Here is a 19,041-nt window from a genome sequence, read left to right on the forward strand (position 1 = left end):
TAGATAGGGTGGAATCAAGCTTTTCGTCTTATGAACTCCCCTCCTCTGACTGTCATCAGCCTCTTTCACACTGCCGAAATGTTGCATCTTTTTATCTTGTATCATTATTTTCATGCTAACTGCTCTACTGATCTTGCTAACTGCATGCCTCCCCTCCTCCTGTGGCCTTGCTGCACAAGGCTTTCTTCTTCCTCTCACCCCTATTCTGTCCAACTCTCTAATACAAGAGTTAACCAGTATTCTCAATCATTCATACTTTTCACTGATAAACTCTAAAACTCCCAGCCTGCTTCTGTATTTCCATCTTCCTACGACTTGACTTCTTTTGAGGGGGAGGTTTCAAGACATTTGTCCCTCATTTCTGGATAACTTATAATCTCTAAGGGAAGTGGCGGTAAAACTACAGAACCACTGCTTCCCCCCTTTCCTCTTCCCTCCTCCCTTCTCACCCCCAACAAGCTTGGAGGACTGTGGGAATCGGATTTTTTTTGGGAGGGGAGCCAAGAGGCGAGATATGGCGATCCCAAAAAAATCTAAGGACAAAAACCTAACCTAACGTAACCTAACCCAACCGAGGGGGCTGTGCCCCCCCGGACGCCCCCCTACAACATTAACCTAGCCAGGGGGGCGCGGCTCCCTCGGACCCCCCTACAACACTAACCTTACCCTAACATAAACTTAACCTGATGTGACCTAACCTAACCGGGGGTGCTGCGCCCCCCCAGACCCCCCCTCCAACACTAACCTAACCCTAACATAAACCTAACCTACCGTATCCTTGCTATGGGGCAGTTTCCCTCCCCCCACACAGGTTCTCTTATAGCTTCATACAATATGCCCTACCTCTACCAATACCCTCCTCACAATACCTTAACGAAAGGATGAAGGTCCTGGCTGGTCCTCTTCTCGATTGTACAATGACTTACATCGCAGGAGCGATGATTTCCCAGTTATCAAATTCGCAACCTTTACAACTAATGTCACTGGTGGCCATGGCTGAACTGCTCACACAGATCACAGATGCCTGTGCACCTGTCTGCCCAGCTGTGCCCCGCCTATGAATACATATAGCAAATTCCCATTGGCGGAGCTCGTGCTGTTAAAAAGTGGTGGCACGTCATTGGACAAAAGAACTATAGACACAATAAGAATCCTATTCACCAGTTACCTACAAACCCCAGCTAGAAACAAATGCAAGTCAGTGTACTGCTCATTTCCGAGTGTGATGGAGCTCCGTGGCTCGCCGCACCTTGCTGACTTACAGAAAACTCGTCGAACACACCACATTTGTCAAAGTCAGTTTCCTCTCCTGCATAAAAACAAAAACAAAAAATCTAGCTGTTTTAGGAGGAGCCACTATTACTAAGATAATTGAAGACGTATTCCCCAAAAGATCGTTACATCTATGGAAAAGCGCACAGGTTTCGATATTGTACGTGACACAGTAATTACAAACAATAACCGCTATGAAAAGTTAATATCTAATCCCGGAGCGGTCGAACCAAAGCCATCCCAACTCCGCCCCTCACTCGGCTGCAACGTGCTAGTGAAGGGTTATTAAATACTGACTGAATCTACTACTGACATCGCTGGCAAAGCCACTGCAACACAACTACAATTTTGTTATATGGAACTAACCATTAATAGAACGCATCCTTCAATATCCTATGGATATGAATAAGGAGGCACATGGTATGCATTCGAAGCCTCAACATGACCGAATTACCTCTCACCTTACAGCAGTTCACGCTTTCTTTCCATACATAATTGGAGTCTTGACTAAATTATCCAAGACCTTTACTGCAACACACAATGGGCACCACAGCGACAGTATCATCGGCTAACTCAAACAAATGATCATAACTGACGTTGTCTTTCCAAGCCTTGCCAGTAACGCTGCTTTCCTCTTTCTCACATTAACCTTTTAGCAAAACATACATACATATATATATATATATATATATATATATATATATATATATATATATATATATATATATATATATATATATATATATATATATATATATATATATATATATATATATATATATATATATATATATATATATATATATATATATATATATATATATATATATATATATATATATATATATATATATATATATATATATATATATATATATATACACACATATATATATATATATATATATATATATATATATATATATATATATATATATATATATATATATATATATATATATATATATATATATATATATATATATATATATATATATATATATATATATATATATATATATATATATATATATATATATATATATATATATATATATATATATATATATATATATATATATATATCATTAGAACCTTGAATTATGGGCTACCTAGGGAGTCAAAAGAAAGAATTCATTGACGCTAAACTGGCATCATTGCTGAAAACACACATGCAAGGGTTTATAAACTTATGGAACCCTTTTGCACTTCTGGTATTCAGCTGAACACCCTACAATATCCCTTCACCCAATACAGGTAGAACCCCCACATGTAATTACAGGCGCTAAACTGACGTGTACTTCACGTAGTCACTCAAGGCAGGTTCACATGTGTCAATATGTGACTGAAATAGCAAGTCGCTAGAAGTACCGATTGAGCCCTTCTAGTCGGAAAATGCTCACACATAGCGATTAGCGACTAGGAATTATCGGCTGATTGACGAGAAATGAAACGACTACTCAACAAGATGTCCTCCTTCGTTGATGATGACGATTGCGATCAAATTATATCATCACAAGTATTCAATCCTCACCCGAACAATGTCCTGCATAGAAAGAAGCAGTCATGGGAGAGTGGCAGCTATCTCATTGAACGCCGATTTGCGTAAGCTTTTTTTCTTTTTTTCTGCTGTATAATTCACTTTCAGTCCCAGATGTGCTCTTTTTCCCTCGCTAACCAAACTCTCTACATCGACACCACATTTTAAACCTTTCTCCGAGATGTCACAACGTAAACAAAGTCGTAAATCGACTGAAGAATACCAACGAGATGGTCGTTTTGTGACTAGTTATTCCAGTCGCTAGGCAGTCGCATATTGACACGTGTGAACCCACCCTTAGTCTCTCTCTCTCTCTCTCTCTCTAGCATAGACTATTGTACTACCAATCAGGGGCCATCAACCTGAGGAAATATTTAGGGGAAAAAAATTGGTTGCGCTGACGCTCGAGTTGATAGCTATACCGCTCGACTTGTTCAGGTATTCATGCCAAAGTATAGTTGCAAGAATTTTCCGATGTGAGAAAATAAACTAATTTAGTATAGAAAATATTTTTAATAACATAGTTGTTATAACTTTAGCAATGGTTCTCTGCAAATAATAGTCAGGGACATTTTTTGTTTTTTATAGTTTGCAATACTTGTATTTATTGTAACTTCTTTAGGTACTTCATTCAAGAATTATTGTATTTCTTTGGAAACTGTCAAATTGAGTCATCTGTCAAAATATCTACCATATTTTCTTTTTAGCCAATGATTTATCATTGTTGTTATCACTTGATTTCTTTTTTCTTACCTCTCCCATTCAATGTTTGGTAGCACATTGTTCCAATAATAGTTTTTGTCTTATAGCCAATACCTATCTGATAACAGATTTCCTTAGCTAACTTACCCTTCCTCTCTGCTTCCCTTTCATCCTGTTTCCAAGTCTTCCTTCCTTCCATTTATATTTTGATAGCTACTAAAAGTTTGGTGTTAATATATGTTTCACTGTTTGTGTGCCTAAACTGAACTGAATAATGTGAACTTGCCATTGGGATTTACATGTTTTAGCATTGTACGACACTCTGCCTCTGATCATCTCCATGTGGTGTGTACATGTAATGTTAATTGCAATTCTACTCTAGCTACTTATGAATGCAATGTGTATGTTGGTCGAGAGAGAGAGAGAGAGAGAGAGAGAGAGAGAGAGAGAGAGAGAGAGAGAGAGAGAGAGAGAGAGAGAGAGAGAGAGAGAGAGTTCTGAGACATGGAAGATGGACTCAATAATAACAGCTTTCATAGTTTATAAGATCCATAAAGCCTTATACTTAGTGCTGTCATCAGTATATAATTGATAGATCACAATTACTGAACATTTTCACTATTTCTTACAAATTTAATTAACAGTGAAAATGCACTATTAACAAGTTTTGATACCTGTAGGTAGCTTGTTGGTTGGTAGTTTTACAGATGTATGCAAATAAATAAGTTGTATTGTAAATGTAATGTAAAAAAAAAAAAAAAAAAAAAAAAAAAAAAAATATATATATATATATATATATATATATATATATATATATATATATATATATATTTTAACATTACATTTATATATATATATATATATATATATATATATATATATATATATATATATATATATATATATATATATATATATATATATATATATATCCTTCATTCTCATTGTTATCTAGTTATTTGGTGTAATCAATAAACTTATTTCAAGTATTTTTGACTAACAAAAGAGGTTGGAAAAAATATTTTAATAATCATCAACAAAATAATATTCAGCCTGACATTTTTCACATTCACATTCAAGTTTAGCACCTGCTGACATAATGAGGAAAAAAAGGGAATCAAGTTTTTGAAAAATTATGATTTAAAAAAGGTAAAAACAATAGTATCCACAGAGAGTGGCAGCAGTTGACACCCAAACAGTATAACACTAAACAGAGCCCACAGACCACGAGAACAACCTTATATGGAAGGAACTACTATTTCCTACTGTTTTTAAAAAGAGATATTTCCAAGCACCATTCACATTAAATAAAAATCTATATACATTAGTCCTATGGATGAAAAGAGGGAGAGTATCCATCCAAAGTCATTGTTGTTGCCTCCACAGTCAGTCTACCTCTCACTACACTCTGACACAGCACAGACTCACCACCCTCATCCACATCAGTGCCACAAAGCTCTTCTAGATGTGAAGTTGCTGCTAATCTGTATTAATTGACATTACTGTAGCCCCATTTTGCATGTTAGAATTTGCCATTGTTGAAGCATGTTTGCCTATCTACGTAAATTTGTAACTGTTGAGTGTCGCTAGTGTGGCTAAGGATGGCGAGTCTTTTGCTTTTCCACAACCTCTAATTGTTATCGATTATAGCCATTCATTCAAGTCACAGCACCAAATGGCTACTAAGCTATTCAGGCTGTTGTGTGGAGCACTGCATTTGGCTGTACCTTGACAGATGAAGAACTGATCATTGGGTATTTATAGTAACTGAATGGTTAAATTCAAGCTCTCAAATGATGATTACTGTCACTCATTTACATTTATTTGCTTATTGAAAAGAAAAATATATCTATAAACTTTAGCATCTTCAGATTTTTCTATTATACTAGATAAATATGTACTATTTTTAAAAGATGGCCATTTTTGTTATTTAACTGGCATAAAGAACAACATTAATGTAATCTTAGCATAACTATTTGAGAATTCATAATTTTCAAGTTGGCAGTACACATAACATGTGTTATCTGCACCTAGAAAGCACTGGGTGACAAGTGTGGTTGTTGCCATTGCTACCACATGAAAGTAAAGAGGGATTCAAAACTTTACAACAGCAGGCTTTCTTCCTCTGATGGAAAGATGAAAGAGAATATGTGTAACCTAAAATGACCTTACCATATTTTGTGGCATATAAGATATCAGTTTTTTTTCAAATGTTACTCAGTTCTCAGTATCGAGCTCCTAATCCTTCATATCATACACAAATGATACCACAATCTCTGTATGTGGATGTGATTAATACAAAACCAATACATATTCATTGTGGTGCAACATGAAACATGCTGAACAAACTTTGGGTCGTGTACATCATTAGCCTGTAGAGGCAAAGCAGGCAATTAAATTCCTGACAGCCACAAGTACCACTTATAGTTTCACTGTAAGGCTTTTGTATGGTGTTTCTGGAGTCAGGATTTCATTCTGATTATGTTGACCTAAATATATGCCTCTATTATCTTAGTTACAAGTAAATTTTTCAACATTTCAGAAAGCATCTCATTTGCTACAAAATAGAGCAATTTAGAAGAAAAGGAAATGAAGCAATGGACTGTAACACTGATTTCACACTCTAATGGATAAGAGGAATGCAACTGAAGATGGAAGCCCTTTTATTACATCTAATAGACAATACAGTACTGCACCATCAAAAACTGACCTCAAGCAAGCACCACAAGTCAATGACAAGCTGCACATTTCAACACCTAACAACAAGGCTTAATCAGAATTTAAGTTCATAAAACTTTTGTTGGTTAAATTTTATGATTAATTAAAATTTTCATATTAAAACCTTAACATGTACATGTACACTATGAATTGTGCAAATTATGACAATTGATAAAATATATATTTCATAATAACCAACAACTGTTGTAAGGAGTCCCAATCTTAGGTGTGCTCCATCCACTCTGGTCAGCTTGCAGCTGTCTCAATGATGGCCCCAAGCTGTATCAAACATGTTAAGAGCACATTTAGCAAGGTTTCCTAACTAGAGCAGAGGACCTTTCTGATGATGCAGCATTGTATTACTTACTTATGACAGGGCAATAGTTCCACCATACTTTTGCATTGCAAGTAGATAAGTTCAGTGAAAAAGATCAAATATACTATTTGGAAGGGATACCACAAGAGGTCCTATGTTTTGCATGTAAATGCATGAAAGTGAAAAGCTTCAACCAATTAGTCATTCACAAAGATGTAAATGGAATATGTATATGCTTTTCATAAGTAGTCTATGTTTTGCAATATATATATATTTGGAGTCAGAGTGCAACCAATTGCCAAATAGGAAAAAAATGAATATGTGACAAGAAAAAAGAATGCAGTAGTAGAAAATAACAACCTATGCAGTGATGGTGGCCACAGGTGAGCCGTTGGTTAGGTCACTAGGACAAGGCACCTTTGTCATTTTCCTGAGAAAGTTCTCACACTCATGATGAAATTATAAGCTCTATTAGTTTTCTTTCTGGAAATACTTAGCCTCTATACTGAGATAACACGTCAAATTCAGTGCATATACAAATATATGCTGGAATACACCAATGTACTGCATTCCCTATACTCTACAATATAGTAGGTAAAAAGTACTTTTATTTCCAAGTGTTAAATGTGGCACATTCACAGTAAAAATTCTTGTAGGGACAGTGATACAGGGATTGTTAGTTCATCATACTCAACACTTTAGTTAACACAGAAAAAAAATGTGGACCCTGTTGCTATGTCAGAGTTGCTGCCTTCAGGACTAAACAATTAACATTAGTCACTGGTGATAAAGATGTTCTTTCCTCTTCTGTCCTCTTCTGTTTTCTTCCCTTCTCTTTTCTACTCTTCTGTGCTGCCTCTCTTCTCTCATGAAATATCAATGAATTCCAAGAGGTAGCCAGAACTATCTTCTGCACTATTTGCTTTAGTAAAAATGGTAGTAATAGGTTTGTCACAGCTCATGGATACACAAATTTGGGACTGTGCTAGGGAAAACATTTGAGACAACACAATCCATCTTGCTGAGAGTTAGAAATCCTCTCATATTTACTCTTCTTGATGATAAAAACTCTTACAAAATATCAACATTAACCTCAAAGGTGAAATTAGTGTTATATATATATTTGCATATATAACTATAGATTGTCTTCAGGCACTGGTGTCCTCACAGTGATAAGTTTTAAAAATCAAAGTCCCAGCCTGAAGTGTCATCTGGGGGTGGTCCATCATTATCTGGAGGATATTCATCAAAGTTGCTGCAGTCAACAACAGAACGCACAGTTGGCACGATGGGAGGATTGAGGGTGCGGTTTTGTAGGCCATCCCAATAGAATCCTTCAAACCACCTGCAACAGAAAATTATTTATGATCTTATTTAACACAATAAATGACCATTACATTCCTTTACTTCAGGAATCTTTTCACTGTAGATTAGCCTTAAAAGATTCCCTGAGTATGATGCAGCAAGAGTACCGGATAATGTGAAAAGATGCATGGTCTGTATCATGTATCAATTCATTAGATCTTTACCATCTAATTAACTCAGTTATCTTCTATTTCAGATTCACCACATAATATAATGGTTCCAACAATAAATATATACTTTTATTTATTACAGATGACTTGACTTACTTGTGCTTCTGTATATCCTTAATTCCTCCTCGCTGGTATCCCAGACGCTCAGCTGGGTTGTCTCTACACAGGCGCTTTATAAGAGCATTGGCTGTCCTGGTGATATTTCTAGGAAACTCTACCGCATCTATTCCTTTGAGGATTGAGTTGTAGGTCTTCATGGGGTCTGGCCCAGTGAAGGGTGGTGTTCCTGATGAAAAATAATTAAATAGGTAAATAAATTAAATAATGGAGGTTATCTGACAACTAGGTTTTATAATACTAGTATACTTCAAATAATGGCCAATTACTAAGTTGAATTATATCCCATAAATGAAATTTCTTCATTGCTACCAGTATCTTTACATACTTTGAAGTGATACTGTAACTCTATGCCAAAAATTGATGTACATTGTTTCAACAGAATACTAAGGAAATTATACCTCTCTATTTAAATCTAAGGAGGTCTCCACTTGAACTATATATCTAATTCATAAAATCACATATCGTAAGAAAATAAAAGTCCAAACAACTAAATAGGATTAGAAAATAAAGATACAAGTGAGGAGTGCACTAAAAAAAAAAAAAAAAAAAGGACAAACATGGACAGGAGTATAGTTCAGGTCCTGTGTGGTAATACAATTATCACAAACAAATGTATGTGAAATGTGTAAGGACTGCATTGGGTATCATAAAAACTACCACTTATTCTAAATGACTATCAGCTTATATCAATATTTTAGTATATAGCAACTCTGTCCACTTATGCTAACTGACTCTCTTTATATCTCAATATTTCAGTCCAATATAAAACAACACCTTCAAGGAAATTTTACAATAATGAGTTGAAAAAAAAAAGTATTTCTTGTTTCTTTTCCTCTCACCATGCTGCTGCCATCCTCCCACACCATGTAGAAGGAGTATCAATAACTTGAACTAAGAATTTCAAAGTGAATAGAAACAGCTGTACCAGTGCTTAGCATGATTATATGTTGAATTTCATGACTTCCACAACTACAAATTCTATTGGCAAGGTACATATGCCACAGGGAACAGATCAGATGAGCAGATGAAAATTACTGACTAGCCTGGAAATTCTTTATGCTTTAATACTATTGAAATGCTGTGGACACACATGATCCTTAAGCTTCAATGAAGGAATCTAAATTATTTCTGAATGGCCTAGATTACTGCAGAAACTTGTTCACTTCAAGCTACTTCAAAGTTAGGTGGTTACCATATGAAATACAAATAAGAAAAAAAAAGAACATTTGTTCATTGTTTTTCCAACATAACATATACACAAAATGACGTTCTAAAAGCCATATGCCAAAATTACGAAAGCTCTTTAAGGAGCTTGCAGGCTAAAGTGCAGGACGGCATTGAAGATATGGCAGAAGGTGGATTAGGTGATAACAAGTTGAAAGAACTACAGAATGAATGGAAACAGGAGGAAGAAGAGGAAAAAGTAAAATTTTCAGTGGTAAGGAGACATATTCAGGAGAACACGAAAGTCGCTGTAATTGAAGTTATTAAAGAGAAATAAGAATTGGTACGGGATGCAGTGGACAAGAAAAAAAAAATTCATGATTTTGGGGATGAAGGAAAAGAAAATTCAAATAAATTCACGAGAGAACGTGAAGAAAGACAATTAGCCAAAACTGTTATCAAACGAATACAAGACAGCACACAAGAATTTGACCAGGAGGTGGAAGAAGTGATCAGGCTAGGAAGATACCGTGAAGGGGATAGGAGACCAATGAAGGTGAGAATGAGATCTCAAGTAGCTGTAGAGGAAATTATGGCTAGAAAAGGGAAGCTGGCCAATGATGTTGAACACATGGACATATGGATAAAAAGAGATATGAACTTAGAGGAAAGGGAAGAGGAGAAAGTGCTAAGAAGTGAAGCTAAGGAAAAAACGAGAAAAGGACAGAGATAGAGAAGAAGAATTTTTACTGGAGGGTTCTGGATATGAGACGAAAGAAGTGGTACCTAAAGAAAAAGAGGTCGTGGAAGAGGCAAGAAATTCAGAGTGAGTTATACTAATATAGATGGGTTGTTATCAAGCATATTGGAAGTTAGGGATTGTTTGAAAGAGAAAAAGCCAGATGTAATGTGTATCGTTGAAACAAAACTGAGAGGAGGGATCCATATCAACTTTAAAGAGGAAGAATATAATACCTGGAGGAGAGACAGGAAGGATAAAGGGGGAGGAGGAGTGCTAATAATGGTTCGTGATAATATATGTGTGGAGGATGTGCAATATGGTGAGGACAAAGTAGAAGTAATGGGATTAACAATCAAAACAGAAGATTTGAGGAAAAGGAAAATAATAGTTACATAATTATGTTCCACCAAAAACTAATACATGGGGATCAGAAGAACATAAAGATATGCAAAGAGAGGTGATAAAGTGCCGAGATAACATAATAAGAAGAGACAGAATAATACTTTTAGTTGGAGACTTCAACTGTAGAAATATAAACAGGAAAGAGATGGAAGTAATGGATAATGCTGGGCAGTGGAGTGAGAAAGTGTTACAGTTGACTATGGTTAATGCAATGGACCAGTGGGTGGAGGAGTCAACAAAGTACAGGGGGGAAAAAGAACCATCATTGCTTGACCTAGTTTTCACAAAGAAACCAGAATGCCCTCCAATCATACAATACCTTAGTCCAATGGGGAGAAGTGACCATGTGACATTAGAGATGCAAATTCAGGAGGAAGATGAGATAAGTTACAGAGAGGACTATAAAGGAGAGAGATTAAATTTTGCAAGAGCGGATTTTGAAAAATTAAGGATTTATTTTGCTGATATTGAGTGTAGTAATATTATGTACAGAAAGACTGTACAAGGAAAATATGATATATTCTTACAGAAATATAATGAAGGAGCAAAAAAGTTAGTTCCTGTTTATAGAGTTCAGAAAAAAAATACATGTATGGTACAATGCTAGATGCAAACAAGCAAAAAAGGCAAAAGATAAAGAGTGGAAGAAACTCCTACAGCAGGGAAATGACTATAACAGACGGCAGTACAACAATGCTAGAGATGAATATATTAGAGTAAGGAGAGAGATAAAAGAAATTTTGAGAAAGATGTAGTGGATAAAAGCAAAGACGAACCCAAACTTTTCTACAAGTTTACAAACGGCAAAACAAAGAATAAAGAAACAACTGAAAAATTAATTAAAGAAGGAAAGACATACCAAACAGAGAAGGACATGTGTGAAATAATGAATGAGAGCTTCAAAACGGTATTCACTGCTGAAGATGATTTCACAGAATCTAATAGAACATTGGATTGCCATGGATTACAGGAGATCGCAGTGTACAAGGATATTGGAAGATTATTGAATAAGTTGGAAGTCAGAGAAGCAATAGGGCCAGATGGTGTATCAGGCTGGGTGTTAAAAGAATGTAAAGAGCAACTACTGGATCGAATTTGGGAAATAATTACAAGTTCAATAAATGAAGGGAAAGTTCCACTAGAATGGAAGAGAGCCAACGTAATACTGATATTCAAAGGAGAAAAGGCAACTGAACCACTAAACTACAGACCAGTGTCACTTACAAGTGTTTTGGGAAGTCATGTGAAATAAAAATAGGTTAAATTTCTAGAAGAGGAGCATGTCTTATTGAACACACAGTTTGGGTTCAGGACAGGGCGGTCATGTGTATCAAGCTTATTAAGCTTCTACTCGAGAGTTATTGCAGGACTTGAAAACAGAGATGGATGGGTAGACACAGTACGTATACCTGGATATTAAAAAAGGCTTTTGTCAAAGTCCCCTCATGAAAGACTACTTTGGAAACTAGAGAATATAGGAGGACTGCGAGGAACCTTGCTCAAATGGACAAGAGATTATTTGAAGGATAGAGAAATGAGAACTGTGATCAGAGTTACATACTCATCTTGGGATAAAGTAACTAGCAGAGTGCCACAAGGGTCAGTGTTAGCCCCTTTTATGTTTCAGGTTTATGTAAATGACATTCACGTTGGGATAAACAGTTATATAGATTTATTCGCTGATGATGCAAAGCTGTTAAGAGTTATCAAAACCAGAGAGGACTGTTTGCTGTTGCAGGAAGATGTAAACAAAATCTATGAGTGGAGCAGGAAGTGGAAATTGGAGTTTAATGCCAAGAAATGTCACATAATGGAACTAGGCAAGAGTAAGAGAAGACTGGTATGGAACTATTTGATGGGAGAAGAACAAATAGTGAAGAGTAAAGAAGAAAATGATCTTGGAGTGATCATACAAAAAAATGTGAGCTCTAATAAGCAAGATATTTGGACTATCATATAAAATGTTAATTAATATAAGAGTGGCATTTCATTACATGGATAAAGATATGATGAAAAACTCATCACAAGCATGATATGCCCAAGGCTGGAATATGCAGCAGTGGTATGGTCTCCAAGCTCTAAAAAGAATATAAGAAAATTGGAAAGGATACAGAGGATTACTACAAAGATGGTGCCGGAGTTAAAGGACCTCACATGTGAAGAACGACTGAAGGAAATGGGACTGCCAACCTTACAAAATAGAAGAGAACGTGGGGACCTAATAACAATGTATAAGATAGTAAATGATACTGAAAAGATAGATGAAGAAGACCTGGTGCTTTTGACAAAAGAAGATGGAAGGACAAGAGGACATGAAAAGAAGATCAGGATGAGGCAGTGTGTGAAGGATACTGAAAAATACAGTTTTCCACACAGAACGGTGGAAAAATGGAATGCATTGGATAATGAAGTTTGTTACAGCACATAGTGTGCATACCTTTAAAGAAAAATTAGATAAATAGAGATATGGAGACAGGACACTATGAGCCCAGCTCGAACCCTGTATAATACAAGTAGGTAAATACATATTTTAGTCCATGATCACAAAATCATGCAATATTTGAGTAAAATATTCCCATTCCAGGATGAATCTGCAAGCAAGAGATATATGCCTGAACATAACATCATATAGACAAACATATATGCAAAAACATGATGTTTGAAAACAATACACATACAATAAATGATGTATGAATTGCTGGTGTGTTCCTAAAAGTATTGTGAAGCAGAATTAGTCTCATCTAAGTGTCTTTCTTAGTAATGGAAAAAATAAAATAAAACAAAATGTTAAATCAAGACACTTGGCTACTGTGGTACATATGGAGGTTGTGAAATATGTATAACATATACGTACAACTTGCAAGTCCATATTATAGATGTTAATCCAACTATCCTCGATCTGAAGTTTATGTACCAAGTGAGAATTGGTGTGAAAGCTGGTGACTCTACATCAACATATCTACTGAAAGTCAAGTATAACTGCCAAAGTTACAGTACAGTTCCATTCTAGTAGTTCCTTATGGTGGTATAAAATTAGTAACACCTGAACAGTGGAGATTTTAATGTCATTAGCTTCCTAAAACTGAATAAGTGTATCATCTGTCATGTGACTGGGTAGGTATTCCAGTCACTGTTAATGGTTTTCTAAATACATACACAGATGAGACAGGACAAAGACTGACAGAACAGTAGAAAGCTGGCACTGTTACTGTAAGTCTATAAAGGGGTAGTGGCTGCACTGCACCTCAAACACAACTTCAACCTTATTTTACCTCAACAAGCAACCAAAGCCGAGTCCACGTCGCTGGTGACGCTCCTGTCGCCTTATGCGTTATGAAAGTGGAAACTCACATCAACAGAAGATGAAAGGAAGTGGGTAAGGAAGACAGATAAAATTAACTACCCAAGCAGTGAGGATGGAATTCAACAGTTTGGCAATCTAAAGGCATCAGTGAGATCATTGTGGTGCAGCAGAAGGGATGAGAAAGAGTATTCTTATGATGCATGGTTGCACTCCATCCATACACTGGAGGGAAAGACTGCTAATTGATGGTGGTTAGGAATAAAATATGACACACAAAAATGGTGTGGAGGCCATAAGTAAAATATAGTAGGGAAATGATTTAGGGAAAGAAATGAAACATGATGTGGCAGATACTGCAGAAGACTCCTGAGAGGAAAACCATAAATTACAGCAGCTCTCCATCAGAGAGCAAAGGTCTAAAATTCAACCTAACAAATTGGACTGCCCTGTGGTCCATAACTATGACAAATTTCAAAGAAATGCAAAATATTGATACCATGATCTTTTTTTTAATATTTTTAAATCAGAAAAATAAATTGCCCATTATAATAAATTTTGCAAAAGATACTGTAAAATGAAGAAAAAATCATGCACATGAAAATAACAATTTTTAACTTTTCTTTTTGTTTTAGATAAAACATGCAATGCATCACAAGGCAGTATTACTGTACAGAGTTAAGCATGGGATGATCTCTATTAATCAATATCAAGCTCAAATTGTAATGCCACCTGATAAATAATTATTAGAAGTAGTATGGCTGACATTATAAAACTATGACTGAGCTTTATATGTAAAAGCTTCCTGAAATGAATAATATACAAGTCAAGCTCTTAAGTGTATATGATTAATATTGATGAAACATATTACGCTAGATTTACCTTTGTACAAAACAAATCAAAGTTTACATGCACATAAAAGTGATAACACAATATTTAAGTTAGGAATGTTACCTGGGTAATAAAATGTGTCTCATATGCAGTGGCTTAACTATTTTGGCAGCCTGGGACAGCCCACAGTTTGCACTCTTCCCAAAAGTAATATCATATTACAATTCACATTAACTCCTTAAAGTTTTATATATATATATATATATATATATATATATATATATATATATATATATATATATATATATATATATATATATATATATATATATATATATATATATATATATATATATATATATATATATATATATATATATATATATATATATATATATATATATATATATATATATATATATATATATATATATATATATATATATATATATATATATATATATATATATATATATATATATATATATATATATATATATATATATATATATATATATATATATATATATATATATATATATATATATATATATATATATATATATATATATATATATATATATATATATATATATATATATATATATATATATATATATATATATATATATATATATATATATATATATATATATATATATATATATATATATATATATATATATATATATATATATATATATATATATATATATATATATATATATATATATATATATATATATATATATATATATATATATATATATATATATATATATATATATATATATATATATATATATATATATATATATATATATATATATATATATATATATATATATATATATATATATTGAATAAAGATGCATCTTACAAACCTGTGTGTTTAAAAAATGTGGGTTTAGGACTACTGATTGATAGCACGCACATGCTTAGTAACGTAAAACTGACATTTATAAGGACAAAAAAAGTTGATTCGAAAAGTGCCACTCTGCCCTTCATTAGCTATGCCACTGCTCATATGCATAAAAAATAAAACATGGAATGAGATGCATATTTTCAATGTTGTTATACATATGAAGTGAGAAATCATACACACGAGCAAGCATTTTCTGCTACAGAGAAAATATTTAGCTAGAAATTAATTGTATCAGTTTAAAAAAAAATATCCAGGATTCAGAACATAAAATCTAATGTATCAGGTTTTGCTTGGCACATCATGAACTAATTATTTCTCAAGTGCACATACAACCAGTCAACCACATATCCCACATATTTAGAAAAAAAATAATAATACATGAAATAAACAAAGAAATATCAACCAAAAACAATATTATATTTGTAAAACTCATATTCAACCTGTATAGCTCATAAAAAATGATGAGATAAAAGACAAACAAAAGAAAACACAAAGTTAAATTTTAGATTATAAACAACATTGAACCATATCACAAAAATATAAATCAGTCCTCAAAATAACCCCAAACTGCATAATGGCTGATAAAACAAGTTAAGTAGTTAAAAGAGGGAGGCTCTGTGCATATAATGTTTAATATTTCACTCAAAACTAAATATCACCTTATTGATATATAAAATTTTGTTAATTCCAATCTTTAATATTTGTTTCAAATATTCAGAAAATGTAGCTGCGCAAGTTGTGAGAGCGGATTATACATTTTGTGATAATTTTCAGTACTAATTTGATTTTCTCTCTCTCTCTCTCTCTCTCTCTCTCTCTCTCTCTCTCTCTTGTCTGGAGATCTATAATGCTAAAAGAAGGTGCAAGAGTTTTACTATGGTGATGATTAAGTCATGTAATGGCAAAACTTTAACTGCTTTTGGTAAAACAAATTCTCCCGAGGCCAAACTATCATCAAAACCCACATTTGAATACCACAGTATTTCAATGAAAATTTGCTAACTCCTGTTTGTTAAACATGTAAAATTCCCAAATAGGCTGCAAGATTGTAATGAGGTACTACTGAATCATAGCAAGCTGCATCAGGTATTGAAGACTGATTCAACATGGAAATTGTGTTTTCTGCATTTTCCTCATCTAGTAAAGTTTCATACTTTTGCAATCAAGCAATTTTCAAGTTGTACCAATATATAGATTATTATGTCCAGAGTAACAAAAATGTTAGTGTGTATATACATGTAATAACTTCCACAATAAAATTTGTAGAAAGCCAGTGGTGATCTATAAAGATGTTTGTTTTATGGTCATGTTCACAGTATAGTAAAAGTTGTTGTTGGCCAGCAAGTATTCCCCCAAAAAACTGTGACTAATAGTTTTCTTTATAGTACTATATTCATGTATATGTATTTGTACATATATATGTGTACATGTCATAAGAACCTTCCTCATGAATGAAGATAAATATATTTAACACCACATATTACACCTGGGTCAAAGGAAATCATAGCAAACGTATACACACCTGAGAATCGTCCAAAGTTCTCCTCCTAGGCAGGACTCCATCAGCATGTAGAGGTATTTACGGTCCTTAAAGGTCTTAAAAAGCTTCACAATGAAGTCACAATTTGCTTCCAACATTATGTCCTTTTCAGACATTATATGCTGCTGCTGGCGAGTCTCAACAATCTGGAATGGTTGCATATTGTTGGTTTAGTCTGCTTACTGTCATCCTTGAGCTGCATAACACTTTGGTAGCTCTTATGTGTACAAAATTATGAGATACATTTTACATATATTACTGTAACTACTGTATATTACATTGTCAGTAATTTACTTATTATATTAAACAGTTTGAAATACAAAAAAATGAGAATAAAATGTGTCGAAATGTAATGTTCTACTTATACACAGTTGTATAAAACATTAATAATTAAATATTTGTCTTTAATAAATTCTCTATTTCTTCTTTCATGGATGTCACTTATATCTCAAAAAGGTAAGTTGAATAATGAATGTCAGAAAAATCATTATCACCTTCAACAAAACGTGTCTTAAAACAACACAGACCTTAAAACTTCTACAAGTAACATGCAATGTTTTTACTATCAAATAGAAGAATCAAATTTATACATATCTTTTCAATCCATTTCTTCCTGTATTTAAGAATCAGAAGGGAAATTTCAACAACCCACTGATGATGTTATTGTTCATTTCTTCCCACACATAGTGCAGGGAGAAAGTGATACAATAAATGATTTAGGTACATTGGTTGTTTTACAAATAAGTATTCAGTTACCGACACTTAAATCAATAATGTAACAGTAGTCACAGCATCTGTACCTGGCTCTTCTTCATCTGCTTGAGGGCAAATGATCTACTTGAGTCTCCTGCAATTTGTACAAGTTCCACTCGACCAAAGCCTCCAACACCCAGCGTGGCAATTTTACGTAGATCTGCGAGCTCAACAGAGGAAAATTCCTCATTCATCCTGCAAAGAAGTCAAGAAAAACACAAATGATGAGTAATGCAATATATAAGAAAAACATCTTTTCATATAAAGAAATGAGTGATATGCATCAGCAGTTAATTCTGTGGGACATACTTTCTCCTTGATATGTCAGGTCCATAGTACTGCTTGATCTCCTCCAGGTTGCCTATTAGTTGCTTGAAGGAGTCTCGGTCGATCACCAGACATGTCACACCATCTGGATCATCGGCAATAATGTTGGCTGTGCGGATGTCCTCTCTGTGGACAAATTTGGAGGTGATATCCAATACTCAGCAAAGATTAAATATACAATGTTTTGGAGTTGGTGCACACAATCTAATATACCTTGACAAAGCTCTTCCAGAAATTGCAAAAAAGTAAATGTCTATGAATTATGTACATACAAGAATATAAATCACACATTAATGACTATTGTGCCTTCATGTACCTGATGAATGAGAGAGAGAGAGAGAGAGAGAGAGAGAGAGAGAGAGAGAGAGAGAGAGAGAGAGAGAGAGAGAGAGAGAGAGAGAGAGAGAGAGAGAGAGAGAGAGAGAGAGAGAGAGAGAGAGAGAGAGAGAGAGAGATAACCACATACATGATGAAAATGTACTGTCATATACATATTGTTTAGTGAATATTATACTAGATATATGGGTAAAAATCAAATGATAGTCCCTCAATAACAAAATGAAATATATAATGAACTTTACATTTTGGTAGTGAATAAAAAACTTGTGCTAAAATGTTGAATAATAAAAATAATTGGTCAGTTATTAGAAGAATAGGTCAAGTTTTAATATCTTGATCTTTAATATCTTTGTATCAGGAATAAAGCTTTGATCAATAAGCTTATCAATCAGTACATTACATCAGAGAAAAATAGTTTAGGAAAAATGTTGCATAAAGATTGAGAAACGAGTAAATGATGAAAGCAGTTAAACTTAGAACAAAAGCAAAAGCCAAACTCACCCCTGGAGTGCCT

At 33.9% G+C, this 19,041-nt stretch overlaps 2 protein-coding genes and 1 long non-coding RNA gene across 9 annotated transcripts in view; all 3 read right to left on the reverse strand.

The window, feature by feature from the left end:
- LOC123520070 overlaps window positions 1–1,846 on the reverse strand; it is a 33,942-nt gene extending 32,096 nt beyond the window's left edge. Inside the window, exon 1 of one of the 2 annotated variants that reach the window (XR_006679162.1) lies at window positions 1,734–1,846. This is a non-coding gene — a long non-coding RNA (uncharacterized LOC123520070). Of the gene's footprint in view, window positions 1–869; window positions 1,150–1,733 lie in introns of those variants that run through there. The other variant, XR_006679163.1, reaches the window with a different exon arrangement.
- A 2,677-nt stretch (window positions 1,847–4,523) lies between these two features.
- Window positions 4,524–8,648, reverse strand: LOC123520213 (cGMP-dependent protein kinase, isozyme 2 forms cD5/T2-like). The gene is made up of 2 exons (XM_045282297.1): window positions 8,180–8,648; window positions 4,524–7,893 (listed from the first exon to the last, which is right to left on the reverse strand). Exons 1-2 carry the CDS (start codon window positions 8,338–8,340, stop codon window positions 7,728–7,730), a joined length of 327 nt encoding a protein of 108 aa, XP_045138232.1. The 5' UTR covers window positions 8,341–8,648; the 3' UTR covers window positions 4,524–7,727.
- Window positions 8,649–13,764: 5,116 nt separating this feature from the next.
- LOC123520209 (cGMP-dependent protein kinase, isozyme 2 forms cD4/T1/T3A/T3B-like) overlaps window positions 13,765–19,041 on the reverse strand; it is a 649,267-nt gene continuing 643,990 nt past the window's right edge. For all 6 annotated transcript variants that reach the window (XM_045282292.1, XM_045282290.1, XM_045282291.1 and 3 more), the window contains 5 exons: window positions 19,029–19,041; window positions 18,171–18,314; window positions 17,909–18,056; window positions 17,091–17,254; window positions 13,765–13,834 (listed from right to left, as the gene is read on the reverse strand). The exon at window positions 19,029–19,041 is cut by the window's right edge and continues 82 nt beyond it. In XM_045282292.1, the coding sequence (XP_045138227.1) occupies window positions 13,780–13,834; window positions 17,091–17,254; window positions 17,909–18,056; window positions 18,171–18,314; window positions 19,029–19,041 (524 nt within the window). In that variant the 3' untranslated portion in view covers window positions 13,765–13,779. The remainder of the gene's footprint in view (window positions 13,835–17,090; window positions 17,255–17,908; window positions 18,057–18,170; window positions 18,315–19,028) is intronic.

The sequence above is a fragment of the Portunus trituberculatus genome, chromosome 46, assembly GCF_017591435.1.
Source record: "Portunus trituberculatus isolate SZX2019 chromosome 46, ASM1759143v1, whole genome shotgun sequence".
Lineage (NCBI taxonomy): Eukaryota > Metazoa > Arthropoda > Malacostraca > Decapoda > Portunidae > Portunus > Portunus trituberculatus.